The 13,700-nt window shown below is 42.5% G+C and overlaps 2 protein-coding genes across 5 annotated transcripts in view; one reads left to right on the top strand and one right to left on the bottom strand.

Moving 5' to 3' along the window:
- The window catches only part of LOC100380663 (myosin-11), a 40,354-nt gene extending 34,579 nt beyond the window's left edge, over positions 1–5,775 (top strand). For 2 of the 3 annotated variants that reach the window (XM_082958779.1, XM_082958778.1), the window contains 8 exons: positions 52–213; positions 419–547; positions 677–765; positions 1,097–1,220; positions 2,176–2,301; positions 2,451–2,642; positions 2,771–2,943; positions 4,518–5,775. In XM_082958779.1, the coding sequence (XP_082814905.1) occupies positions 52–213; positions 419–547; positions 677–765; positions 1,097–1,220; positions 2,176–2,301; positions 2,451–2,642; positions 2,771–2,943; positions 4,518–4,653 (1,131 nt within the window). In that variant the 3' untranslated portion in view covers positions 4,654–5,775. Of the gene's footprint in view, positions 1–51; positions 214–418; positions 548–676; positions 766–1,096; positions 1,221–2,175; positions 2,302–2,450; positions 2,643–2,770; positions 2,944–3,297; positions 3,337–4,517 lie in introns of all 3 variants that reach the window. The other variant, XM_082958780.1, reaches the window with a different exon arrangement.
- Positions 5,776–5,829: 54 nt separating this feature from the next.
- Positions 5,830–13,688, bottom strand: LOC106564612 (nuclear distribution protein nudE homolog 1). Of its 2 annotated transcripts, XM_014130776.3 has the most exons (9): positions 13,544–13,688; positions 12,963–13,097; positions 12,337–12,490; positions 11,728–11,876; positions 11,237–11,373; positions 10,305–10,478; positions 9,659–9,744; positions 9,272–9,423; positions 5,830–7,721 (listed from the first exon to the last, which is right to left on the bottom strand). In XM_014130776.3, the coding sequence occupies exons 2-9, from the start codon at positions 13,046–13,048 to the stop codon at positions 7,625–7,627; spliced, it is 1,035 nt and encodes a 344-aa protein (XP_013986251.3). In that variant the 5' UTR covers positions 13,049–13,097; positions 13,544–13,688; the 3' UTR covers positions 5,830–7,624. The 2 variants fall into 2 exon arrangements, with proteins under 2 accessions (XP_013986251.3, XP_082814915.1); XM_082958789.1 differs by lacking the exon at positions 13,544–13,688 and having other exon boundaries at positions 12,963–13,529.
- Between the last annotated feature and the right edge of the window lie 12 nt (positions 13,689–13,700).

Here is a 13,700-nt window from a genome sequence, read left to right as displayed (position 1 = left end):
CTGAATTGAGCTGTGTACTCAGCCTTTGCTTTCTGTATGTGTGCTCCCCAGGTGCGTGAGTTGGAGACAGAGCTGGAGGACGAGAGGAAGCAGAGAGCCACGGCGGCAGCAGCCAAGAAGAAGCTGGAGGGAGATATGAAGGATCTGGAGGGACAGATCGAGATGTCCAACAAGGGACGCGACGAGGCCATCAAACAGCTGCGCAAGATCCAGGTGAGTGGGAGCGAACGATGATACTGTAACACATTACCTTACAGTGAAACTGTGATGTTTATGTGGCATTATGACAGCCTGTTCCTTATTTAGTCATATGTAGTATGTCTTATGTAACTGACATTCATGACACCCATCACAACTTATAAAGCATTATGAACGCCTTATGATGCCTTATAATGTAATTATGTCATTCCATCTCCAGGCCCAGATGAAGGACTTCCAGAGGGAACTGGAAGATGCCCGTGCAGCCAGAGAAGAGGTGCTGGGTACGGCCAAGGAGAGCGAGAGGAAGGCCAAGAGTCTGGAGGCTGAGCTCATGCAGATTCAGGAGGTAACGTCTGACTCACTGTAGATAGCATGGCACAGTGTGAAATGACACTCTACTTCCTATATAGTGCACTACTCTTGACCAGAATGCTATTTTGTGTGTGTGTGTGTGTGTGTGTGTGTGTGTGTGTAGGAGCTGGCTGCTGCTGAGAGGGCACGGAAACAAGCAGAGGCAGAGCGGGACGAGCTGTCCGACGAACTAGCCAGCAACACCTCTGGAAAGTAAGTAGAACCTTTACTAAATTAGTGTGATGTTAACAGCATTATAACACCTCTTGTATTTCACAATTTTTCCACAGTCAAATGAGTGGAATGAATTGGAAACAATGAATTGAACGCAGCATTAGATGGTGGTGTAGTGGATCATTGTGCAACTGAAACATTGTGTGGTAGTGGAGCATTCATTGTGTGACTGAAGCGTAGTGTAGTGGAGCATTCATTGTGTGACTGAAACATTGTGTGGTAGTGTAGTGAAATGTTGTGTGATTGAAACATTGTGTGGTGGTGTAGTGGAACATTGTGTGACTGACTGTTTCCTGTGTGCGGTTTCCAGGTCAGCCCTGTCTGATGAAAAACGTCGCCTAGAGGCTAAGATCTCCCAGCTGGAGGAGGAGCTGGAGGAAGAGAGCAGTAACATGGAAATCCTCAACGATAGATTGAGGAAGAGCACTCAACAGGTTAGACTGGCAGGATCCATCCTCCTAACGACCTGAAACACACTGTGACCACACCTTAAACACACTAGAACAGGGCTGTCCAACCCTCTTCCTGGAGATCTACTGTCCTGTGGGTTTTCAGTCCAACCCTCTTCCTGGAGATCTACTGCCCTGTGGGTTTTCAGTCCAACCCTAATTTAACACACCTGATTCAACAAATTAGTTGCTCAACAAGACCTTAAATAGCTGAATCAGATATGCTAAATTAGGGTTGACTGAAAAACCTACAGGACAGTGGATCTTTCCTTCCAGTTCTCTGCTGCCAATGACTGGAACGAATTGCAAAAATTGCTGAAGTTGGAGACTTATATCTCCCTCACTAACTTTAAACGTCAGCTATCTGAGCAGTTTACCGATTGCTGCAGCTGTAAACAGACCATCTGCAAACAGCCCATCCAATCTACCTACCTCATCCCCATAGTGTTTTTATTAACTTTTTTGCTATTTTGCACATCATCATCTGCACATCTATCACTCCTGTGTTAATTTGCTAAATTGTAATTACTTCGCTACTATGGCCTATTTATTGCCTTACCACCTCACGCCATTTGCACACACAGTATATAGACTTTTTCTATTGTGTTGTTGACTGTACATTTGTTTATTCCATGTGTAACTCTGTGTTGTTGTTTGTGTCTCACTGCTTTATCTTGGCCAGGTCGCAGTTGTAAATTAGAACTTGTTCTCAACTGGCCTACCTGGTTAAATAAAGGTGAAATAAAAAAAAATGAAGAAATCTCCAGGAAGAGGGTTGGGCAGCCCTGCACTAGAACCACAACTTGACCTTTTATCAACCATGCTTTAAACCCTCATTGACCACCTCTTGGACGTACATTGACCATACCTTTAACCGTCAGTGACCAAGCTTTGAACTCACAGCGTCAGTTACCACATCTTGACCACTCTTCACACTCAGGTGGACCAGCTGAACAATGAGCTGCAGACCGAGCGCACCACCTCCCAGAAGAACGAGAGCGCCCGGCAGCAGATGGAGAGGCAGAACAAGGACCTAAAGGCCAAGCTGCAGGAGATGGAGAACCAGGTCAGAGATAGTAGATTTACGTAGATGTGACTACCTAGGGTTTCTCCCCATTGAGAAAATATTAAGTGTCCCTACTTTCCGGTCCATCTTAGTGGGCGTGTAGTGTACCGTTAAATTGTGGGGTATCGGTTTCTATCATCTCTGACCAGGTCAAGTCCAAGTTCAAGTCATCCATCACCGCCCTGGAGGCCAAGGTGGCTCAGTTGGAGGAGCAGGTGGAGCAGGAGAGCAGAGACAAGCAGGCCGTAGCCAAGGGCCTGCGCCAGAAGGACAAAAAGCTGAAAGATCTGATGATCCAGGTGGAGGACGAGAGGAAACAGGCCGAACAGTACAAGGAACAGGTATGCTGTTGTCATGCTGACAGCAGTCTTATGTCATATGAACACCCTCTTCTTCCTTTCTGCTAATGGCAGTGTTATGACACTCTTATGAACCCCCCCCCCCCCCCCCATCTTACTCCTCTCCTCAGGCAGAAAAGGGCAACACGCGGATGAAGCAGCTGAAGCGCCAGCTGGAGGAGTCGGAGGAGGAGTCTCAGCGCATCACGGCTGCCCGCAGGAAGCTGCAGAGGGAGCTGGATGAGTCCACCGAGGCGAACGATGCCATGAGCCGCGAGGTCAACTCCCTCAAGAGCAAACTCAGGTACAGTGTGACCAATGACCCCAGAGTCAGGGCGGTGTCTTTGGCAAGAGTCCCTGCTCCTGACCCCTCTCCTGTGTACTGTAGTTTCACTGTGCTCGATAGAAAAGGATAACCCCACCCCAAATCAAGGCAGGTCCAATATATAACACTGAGTAGATTTACAACCACACTGACATTTCACACAATCACCCATTCGCCAACCACAATTAAATCTTCTCCCAATGGGCAAATGAGCATAAAGTACCCTTTTGGGGTTTGCAGATAACAAGTTGAACACTGTACTATAGTATATCTTTTTCCAACACCATGGCGAGTCCTCTGGAAATCAAAGCCTTTCTTGAATCTTTATTGCAGAGGCAACCCAATCCCAGAACCCAAGGAGTAACGTAGCAGGTACCTCTGCGCTCAGAAGTTTATCACCATTTCATTTTAACTTTCCATAACTTACCCCCATGCACTCTTGTCCAACTGACTGTGCCATTTCTCCGCCTGAAAGAGTGAAATATGGTTTATCGGTCAATATCTACAATAGAGCTTCTCTGATAGAGCTCATAGTCTGAAACAGTGCAAGAAAAGTGTATTGCACTTCCATTGTGTTCTTTCTACTACTGGTGACCATATTTTTCTCCATGCTTGGTTTAGTTGCCCTAAACCAAACTCATTTCTCTGTGTCTGTCTAGCCTGGTTCCAGATCTGTTTGTGCTGTCTTGCCAAATCCTATGGTCTCCGGTGACCATCGGAGTTGACAATACAGCACAAACAGTTCTGGGACCAGACTAGTGTTCGTCTAGACAGGAGTCAAATGAGTTAAAGATATAACCGGCCGGTGTGCAGCGTGCCTACTGTTACTATAACATCTTACTCATTCTGCATTTCAGCGATGCCATTTAATCTTCCTCGTGTTCAACACGAGTGTTTTTTACCCAAGTCTAACAAAACGTAATAGACAAGTTACATGAAATGATGTAGTTTGAACTTAATAGACCATTGTGGTCCCCACTTTAAACAAAGTACAACTTATAAAGGCTTTATATAGCATGCAAAAGGCCTCATAAGAACTACATAAAGGCTTCATAAATCATCTATAAGCATGTCATACTCTATAAAGGGTGACGTGACAACTAGAGTAGGGTGAATTGCCAAATGTGACATAACGCACTGTTTATACACCATTTATATTATGACATATGCTCACAGATGATTTGTGAAGTATTTATGTAGTGCTTATGAAGCCTTTATGTAGGCTATATAGAGCCTTTATAAGTTGTACATTGTTTAAAGTGGGACCATTATTGTAATAAGATGTCAATACTTTATTAACAGTGACGATCACAACCGGTCTGGTAGGTATTGTTAGACATCCATTTTAACTTGTTAAAACGAAAAGGTGGATAAAGGCAGAGTGATATACAGACGCAGACAATGGGAACAAAAAGTCCTCCAACATTGTCCTGAGGTTACCAGGAAACCTAGAATGGTCTTGCCCATAGCTCGTCTCATTTGTGTGTTTGTGTGTTTGTATGTGTGTCCTGTGTCTGTGTGTCTTGCATCGGTGCTGTCTGTCTGCGTTTCAGGCGCGGGACCGAGCCCTCCTTCAGCAGCGCACCGCGCCGTGTCGGGGGCAGTGCCCGGAGAGGGGTCATCGATGACGCGTCAGAAGAAGACGGGGACTCACAGGGGGACTACAATGGAACAAAGTCTGTTGAGTAGAAGAGCCCAAAACCATCCAATTAAATTCAGTATTACAAGCATCCAACCAATCAGACTCAGTGCCAGACAGACCCGCTTTACCAAAGAACACACAAGTGACTTCAACCTTACCCTTTCATATCACTTCCAAATATGATTCTCTATATCAATCACACATCGACTGCCTTCTCGTTCAGAGCACATAAGGCTTTTTACAATTCAAAATGGAGGCATAAGAGACAAAGGCGTAATAATTAATTTTGTTCAATTTTAGTGCCTGGGATGTTAGTGTGATTTTGTTCTTTTGCGACACTGTTTTGTACTGCACTGAATTACTTGTCCCTACGATACTTCCTTAGCATAATGTTGTACCCCTCGTAGGTACATAGGTTACATGTTGTTCCTTATACTCCTTTCATCTGGAAGGATAAATCCAGGTGTTACTATTCGTCACTTTAAATCCTAATTAATTATAGCCATCACATTGTATTTCTAGATTTATACATCTAGCGGTCATGTAAATCTATAATTCTATTTCTATGACGACATTATGACTTGTCCCGTCTTCTACACTGCTGTTAACTTTTAAGATCGTTATAGAAGGTCAATGTATACTATGACAAATGGTATACCTACCCAGCAAAAAAAAAAATGATGTAGTCCAAATGTATTTTGTTTGTATTCATTATAGCTGCCCCAATATTGGCGCACGGTTGCAACCATAGCAACTGTTGTGTTTTGTCTGTGGTAAGGACAGTGAATCGACCATATATATTTCATACTTCATACTTTGTCAAGTGTGGGTAGCAGAACACCTTCCTACTCTTAGAAACCAAAACCAGTCACCCCTTTCTCCTACATATTCCTATCAGACTTTTCTTGTTCCTAAAGTCTAATACTCATATAGTATCAACAAGACAGGTACTTTTTCAGTTGTGTACCTTGCCAAGTAGAATATCATCAAGGCCATTTTGTGCATGTCCAGATGCATATTCAACAAAAATATATTTTTGTTTTTCCTGCCACTGGTCACCTTTACAACAATGTTTTGTCTTGTTTTTACTCAATTGACGTTTACGTGCCACTTCTTCAAATCTATAAATCGTGGAACCACCTGCACAATAAATAAGAGTGAAAAAGTAACCCTATTCCTCTACTATATGTCTGTCTCCACATCCTGAATGATATTGCCAAAAGCATGTTTAGAATGTTCATTTTATGTGTTCATTTTGATACAAAAAGGATTGCAAACCAACAGGTCAAAAGGTAGAGCACCTCAGGTGCATACATTTCAATGTAAATCCAGACAGAAGTTAGTATGTTAGTAACACACCCACAAACAGTTGCCAACGGTTACATGTACAGTTGTAAAAGAAGCTCTACAAACGGTACTTCCTGGTCCATACACAACAGCAGAGTACTTACATAAGAACAGTTGCTGTAACAGAGTTGTTTTGTAGACATATTATCCTGGTCTCAAATCTGTGTGTTCTAACCAACTCCTTTATCACGAGCATGACAGGGGAATTGGATAAAGCACATATGGATGGAGCCAATATAAACCAATGATATATATACACGTTGTAAGTACAAACGTTCCATCTGTTGTTGAGTAGTAACATGCCCTACGGTCATATCTGTCCTTGATATCGGACTATTGCGCCTCATTGGAAAGACATAAAAGGCTAAAACATATTTTAAACAGTACGTAATGAATTCCAAGAATTCACATATCCACCAGAATTCATACGTCCAGCATTAACAGTAACCAAGGCATCATCCATAATGGTTTTGGAAATATAGTATGAACTGTGCTTTATCTCGAAACCCTACTCTGTAAAATCGAACTCTAGTCTGTCAAATCTATTATTGCTATTTTGTCATCTTTGATAGCTCCTGATCTGATATGATCAGTCTTTTGACAGGAATTCTGGGTCAACTGACCTGCTCAAACTGAACCAAAGCTGTCTTTAGGCCACTTCCTATTAGAAACATCTGTAGTATAGATTCTATACATTCAGCAGTGCAGTGGTGCCCCTAACTCTCCAACTCATAAAAAATAAACATATTCAAACAAACGGAGAGAAAAAAAATCTAAAACTTAAAAACACCAAAGAAATGGCAACAGAAAGAAATGTCTTTGCCAAAGACTACATTTGAGATTCTCAGAAGTTTTAACTCAATGTACTTTCTCTGTTCCTATATCGTGCCTACCTTATAAAACATTCTGCAACTGCATGACAGGGTATAGGCTAGCTAGTCTGTGCATTTCTCACAGATAATACTTTTTCAAGTTACCGGGTAGAAGACCTTTAAAAGAAAGTATATTTGTACATTAAACCATTGCTTTTAACTCAAACATTGACCTGTAAAGTAGTAGTACCCATAACAAACTTCAGACAATCCTTTAGCTTTTACAGCAGATGGCAACAACACAGCACGAAGAAAGGAATAATACACATTCTCCAAAAGGTAAAGCTAGCCTAACTTAGACACACAGAAAGGAACCATGACTAGGCAAAACTTACATGTGGTGGTGATATATTGATAAAGGCAGCAATGCTAACACCACCAACTATCGACCAACTTCACTCTTCTGCTACAGCTGGCACACCAAGAATCCAAGATGGAGTCCAATCAGAGAACGTGGGTACAAGAAGGACCGGGTGTGGGGTAAGGGTTAGTGGCATAGTAGCAGGACTTGGGTTCAGAGGTCAAGGGATCAGCAGGAGGACATGCAGCAGGGTCAAGGAATCCTCACTTCTATTATTCATTAATAAAATAAAACTGTAGCGTAGCATCATGACGCGGCGGTTCTTCTCAGCAGAGTCCATGCAGCAAATAAGTTGAGAGGGAGCGGCTTCCTGGTTTGACTGAGGGGGGAGGATGTTCAGCTGGTAGTGTAGTGAGAGGGGGACACAGTTTAAAGCCCTACTGATGGGTAGTACAGTCTAGTGCAGGGGTGTGGAGGGGGGCAGGGGAGGCCCTCGTTTCATAGCAGGATCTTGACTCCCCCCGATGGTGACTGGGAGCCGTGGGAGGAGACCCCCCGAGGAGGCGCAGGTCCAAACTCTAACCGCTTCACCAAACTGAAAGACAGAACGTCTACCATGATGAGTAACACGTAAATCAACAAGTTAATTTTAATGTAGAAGATCAGACAGAATGTTATGAGCAACAGGAACCAGAACAACAACAGATCCCACCCAGTTCATGTTCATTAGTTGTAGGATACCTAGTTGATTTCTCAGACCAGTATAAGTCTAAATGGAGAGTAAAGTACTTTTTAGTCCAGATGTCTGGCTATCTTGAGATGAATGCACTAGCTGTGGGTTGCCCTGGATGGGAGCATCTGCTAAATGTTGTGCCATGTACACCAAGTATATAAAACATTAACATCACCTGCTCTTTCCATGACAGACTGACCAGATGAAAGCTATGATCCTTTTTGATGTCACTTGCTAAATCCACTTCTATCAGTGTAGATGAAGGGGAGGAGATGCCTTAAAAAAAATATTCTTTAACCTTTGAGACATGGATTGTGTATGTGTGCCATTCAGAAGTTGAATGGGCAAGACAAAAGATTTTTCCATCTTCACCTAAAATAACATACCCAAATCTAACTGCGCGTAGCTCAGGACCTGAAGCAAGGATATGCATATTCTTGAAACCATTTGAAAGGAAACACTTAAGTTTGTGGAAATGTTATATTAATGTAGGAGAATATAACACATTAGATCTGGTAAAAGATAACGCAAAGAAACAAACATGCGGTTTTTGTATTTTTTGAAATGCAAGAGAAAACGCCATAATAATCTATTATGCCAGCCCAGGCTCAATTTCGTGTGTATGTGCAACATTTTAGACTGACCTGATGAACCATTGCATTTCTGTTCAAAATGTTGTGCCAAAATGTGCCTAATTGGTTTATTAACACATTTTCAAGTTCATAACTGTGCACTCTCCTCAAACAATAGCATGGTATTATTTCACTAATTGCTACAGTAAATTGGACAGCAGAGTTAGCTTAAATTCTTGTAAATCTTTCTGCCAATATCAGATATGTTTATGTCCTGGGAAATGTTCTTGTTACTTACAACTTCATGCTAATCACATTAGCTCAACCGTCCCACAGGGGACCCACCAATCCTGTAGAGGTGTTTAAGTGCCTTTTGAACGGGGTATGGTAGTAGGTGCCAGGCGCACCGGTTTGTGTCAAGAACTGCAATGCTGCTGGGTTTTTCACATTCAACAGTTTCCTGTGTGTATCAATAATGGTCCACCACCCAAAGGACATCCGGACAACTTGACACAACTGTGGGAAACATTGGCGTCAACATGGGCCAGCATCCCTGTGGAACGCTTTCAACACCTTGAGAAGTCCATGCCTCAACGAATTGAGGATGTTCTGAGGGCGGGGGGTGCAGAAGGTGTCCCTAATGTTTGGTATACTCAGTGTATATTATGCATTTAATTTGTGTTTTGATTTCTGTTTGGACCCCAGGAAGTGTCCACTGCCTCGGCAGCAGCTAATTGGGAATCCTAATAAATACTACTACTAAGTAAGCTGAATCTAGATACACACAATGCGACAGAAATAAAAATAAAATATATGATTTTCTCATAGTGACCCATTTACCTGTCGTAGTGTGGAGGGCTCATGCTGCAGGCCTGGATCTCTGTGCCCCCCTCTATAGCAGAGGGGGTACCGGGACACGACGGAAGAGCCGGTCTTTTCGGCGACGTGTCGTATACGAAGTCTCGACAAGAAGCCAACTTGGACTCCAGGTTCTAGAGCATCCAAGAGGGGAAATAAGTTGTATTACAGTCTCTGAGATCATCAGACACAGAACTGGAGATATGTTAAAAAGGAAAATTCCATACAAATACCAAAAGATCGTTTTTGTATGGAGTTTTCCTTTAAGTCATTAAATTAGAGTTCTATTTTATACATCATTGAAGGTTCATGGTGATGTTATGAGGGTGGTATTAAATGCATAGGTCCTACTAAGACAACGTTTCTTACCCCAACTTTTCTTAGGAGCTCCCCGACGATGTTGAGTGCAGATATGCGAGCCGATGTAGTCAGGGGAGTTCCTGTTAGGTTATCCCCTAAACACAAACACATTTAGCACATATCACAACATCAAACTACAGCTACTCAGGCACAGAGTTTCTAAAGCCAGAGGCGCAACATCGCAAGACTTTCCCGGAACGCTTGCAAAACAGACCAGGCCAGGGTTTGGTGAAAAATTATTCTTTAGGTGTACATTTTCTCAATCTAAATGCGCAACCATGATTCGAGCCAGTGTCTTAAGTGGTTGAACATGTTATTACTCCAACCTTTTGAAAGTGACATGTTTTCATTTTCGTCAAAAACAACTTTATATCGAAGGATTGCCATTGATTTGACGGCCTGCTCACGCGCCGTTAAACCCGATGACGTGTTTCTACGCACGAGCTTAGCTAGCCAACGTCACCATGACATCGCCTACAAGTGTGATCGGGGATTTCTATTAGAAAAACATTTTTTGCCTATCTTCATACTGTACTGTCTTTGACTAAGGGATTAACTAGCATTCCACCATCATTAAATTATATATATTTTTTAATTAGGATAAAGTCATATGTCATTATTACAGTTTAACACAGCTACCATTGGTCTCACCCACCTCGACGAATGCTTGAGGCTGGGGTTTCTGGGAATATACCAAGTGGTTTGGAGGGGGTGGTCGGTATGGTGGAGCGTGATGATGATGATGATTCGGTCCTGTCTTTCTCTTTAGAGAGGCTACTGGGGGGGCGTCGCTCCTGGACCTGCTGTACAGCTAGCTCCTGTCGTAAATCTGCCCAACACAGAGAGAGAAGAGACAACAAATCAGATCTCAATACTGAGGACATTTGTGACATTGATACTACAGTACAAATATGGAAAAAGTCAATACAAGTAATCACTAATACGCAATGGAAGTCCCACCTACTTCCTGGTTCAAGTTTTTGAAGGGGCTTCAAGCTTATATCAAATTCATGAAAACGCAATAATTTAAGATACTGTACATGTAAAATTATATTCATATTTGTGGATTAATTTACTTTTAACTGATGTCTTTCATGAAGGTTTTCGATTGCATTTTCCCCCCGTAATCAAAAACCTTCATAAAGGCACTGGGTAAAGGTAAATTAATCCACAATTACAGTATAGATCTTAAAATGACCCCATTTTCATGAATATGATGATATATAAGCTTGAAGACCATTAAAAAACAGTACGGGACTTGAACCAGGAAGTAGACAGGACTTTTATAGCTGTAAATTCTACAAATAATGCCAAACTCATAATCTCACATTTGCTCTGCTTACTTTTTGAGGAATACAATGGGCAAGGTTGGATCAACCTGATATTACAATGTCAGTTACTCAACTATCAAATTACACAACATTTTCGAAACTGGTAACTAAATCTGGCAAAATCAGCAGTTCTTGATTAGAACATGAAATGAAAACCCTTCTTGTTCCACTGACTCACCTCTGGCTTCTCTCTCTCTCCCCCACACACAGAGAGAGAAACACATGGACCCCCATTCACCCCCTTACACACACAAACCTCTGGCCTCATCCTTTAGTCTCTGGACAGACTCCAGAAGGTTCTCCTTTTCATCCAGCTCACTCTCCAGGAAGGCGTTCCTCTCGATCACGTGGTTCATCCTCTGCTCAAAGTCCTCCAGGGACATGATGGTCGCCCTGTGAGACAGGACATTGGTCAGTCAGTTACTATAGTTATGTCTTAAATTACATCCTATCCTCCAGAGTGAGTGGAAGGACAGACATGGTTGAATCTGTATGTAGGCCTATGAAGTTTGTGACAAAATGGGTACACATTGGCTGGACACATTGTCAAGACACACACCAATCTCATTAGGGTGATTGGATAAAGAAGTGTCAGACAGACACTTCAGAGTTACAATACAATGACAACCCAGCAGAGACAGGCTTTTTTTACATAGTTATTAAAAGTCCCTCATCAACATAACAACACTCAGTGTCATTACGCCACAATAATAACAACCAAGACGAGGGCAAAGTGTCCATACTGACCTCTTGGCCCTCTCCAGGTCATCGTTGGACTGCTCCAGCTCTCTGATGTACTTCTGGAGTTGGTCCTTGACCGCTGTGGTCTCTTCCAGGTCTCCCTCCAACATTGAGATCTGCCTAAACGCTTCAGAGTGCTGCGCCTCGTACTTCTCCTGCAAAAACACAGAACACTTCTTTTTGATGCATGTCTGCTGCTCATTTGTGGTCTTAGATGATGTTCTCCCTTCACTTCTTCACAGGCTTGTCCTTGACTGTCCCCCAGGCCCCAGAAATGTAGGCTTTTAGTACAATCAAGTATTCAATGACTTTAACCTTCCCTCTGGACTCAGCAGTATAAATAGTTGCTCAGAAGTCAGCTGCTCCGTGGTAATGAACACTCAGGGCCTCTGGTGATGGTGGCTATGATTTAGTGATGCTAGAGTGACTGTGTGTGTACTACTAGACAACTCAAGACACAGAAGGCGCTTTTAAGTCTACTAAAACATACCGAATACGGAGCCCAACCTTTACGTGATGGGATGCAGAGTATACAAGGTAATATGACGTGGTGATGCAAGACTACAGAATATGAATAGTGTTGGCCTTGACAATACAGGTGTTCTAGGTTCTAACCTGGATGTTCTCCAGTTCCATGCGTAGCCGGTTGTTGTTGGACAGTAGTTCTCTGTTCCGCGCTTCACACTGCTTCAGCTCAGTCTCCAGCTCCGCCTCATAGTCCCTACTCATTTGCTGGAACTCCTGCAACTCCTCCTGTGCCTCCTCAGCCCTGGACACAAACACACGTCAACAACGCATCTAACCTTCATAGCTAAACTATGTAGAAGGAAATCGCCACTGAATTCTGATCTAGGATTAGATTCAATTTTTTTGCTGTTACAGGGTGAAGTTAGGATGGTCATGGCTAGAAGGAATCCAGCTTTTGTCAAATTAACATCAGATTTGACTTTTCGTAGCAGGTTAGGAGAACTTACACAGCAGGTTAGGATAAATTGCTTAAAGTTAGGAAAAGGGTTAGCTAAACACACACACAAAAAATTAACTTTTGACGTTCATTTTACAAAAGCTGGATCCCTTCTAGCCATGACCGGTTTTGATTGATAAATGGTCAACTTCCTAGATATACAATTACGAACAACTTCAGAGATACAGATTCGGATTGTTTCACTTCTATCCATTATCCACACATCTAGGCCAACCAGTTTGGCTGCAAGCTACCAACCATTGGTAAAATTCCTTACCTTTGCTGGTGTTTGTCTGACTGATCCTTCCAGAAACTCAGCTCTTCTTCTATGGACCCAAATTTGGTCGTCTTGGGCTCCCCCATGTCTAACGTTACAGCTGACTCTATGGTTTCACAAAACCTAGTAAAACATCTAAAGTAAAGAAGGAACATGGCACTGGTCATGTTGAGGCAGGCTCTTGTTTGTCTAGCTAGTTAGCTATGGAGATCAATTAACCATGCAATGGAATGCATGATGCTTGCATGCATGTTGACACTTAACAGTTAGCCCAGTAGGGTTAGCTAGGTAACGTTAGACACATGATAGCAAACTGTATGTTTTTTTTTTTTTTTTACAGCCGTTGGAATGTCCAGTTTGATCAGATAACTATTCAGTTACTTTAGCTAGCCTATTCAATAAATACATTAAGATGTTGGCTAGCTAACTAGCTAGTTTAGCGACATCACAACCGTTACGCGAAAAACATATAAACTGTTGTGCGATACACGATAGTGAAGATTTCCGACTTTCAGAGAGTAAAATATACGGCAGAATGCTTACCTGAACGCTGATAGCTAAGAACATGTAATATTACCTACCTAGTTAACAGTAGATCAATAACATAGATAGCAAAACGCTATCAGGAAATAAACTGCCCTTCTACCCAAATCCAAACGATTACATCCCCCGCGTTTACAGCCCGCCATTGGTGGATTGAGAGGATGACGCAAAGCACAGGCATTTCAACCAATCAAG

This window comes from Salmo salar, chromosome 12, assembly GCF_965601325.2.
Source record: "Salmo salar chromosome 12, fSalSal1, whole genome shotgun sequence".
Taxonomy (NCBI): domain Eukaryota; kingdom Metazoa; phylum Chordata; class Actinopteri; order Salmoniformes; family Salmonidae; genus Salmo; species Salmo salar.
This window is presented reverse-complemented; position numbering and strand designations above follow the sequence as displayed.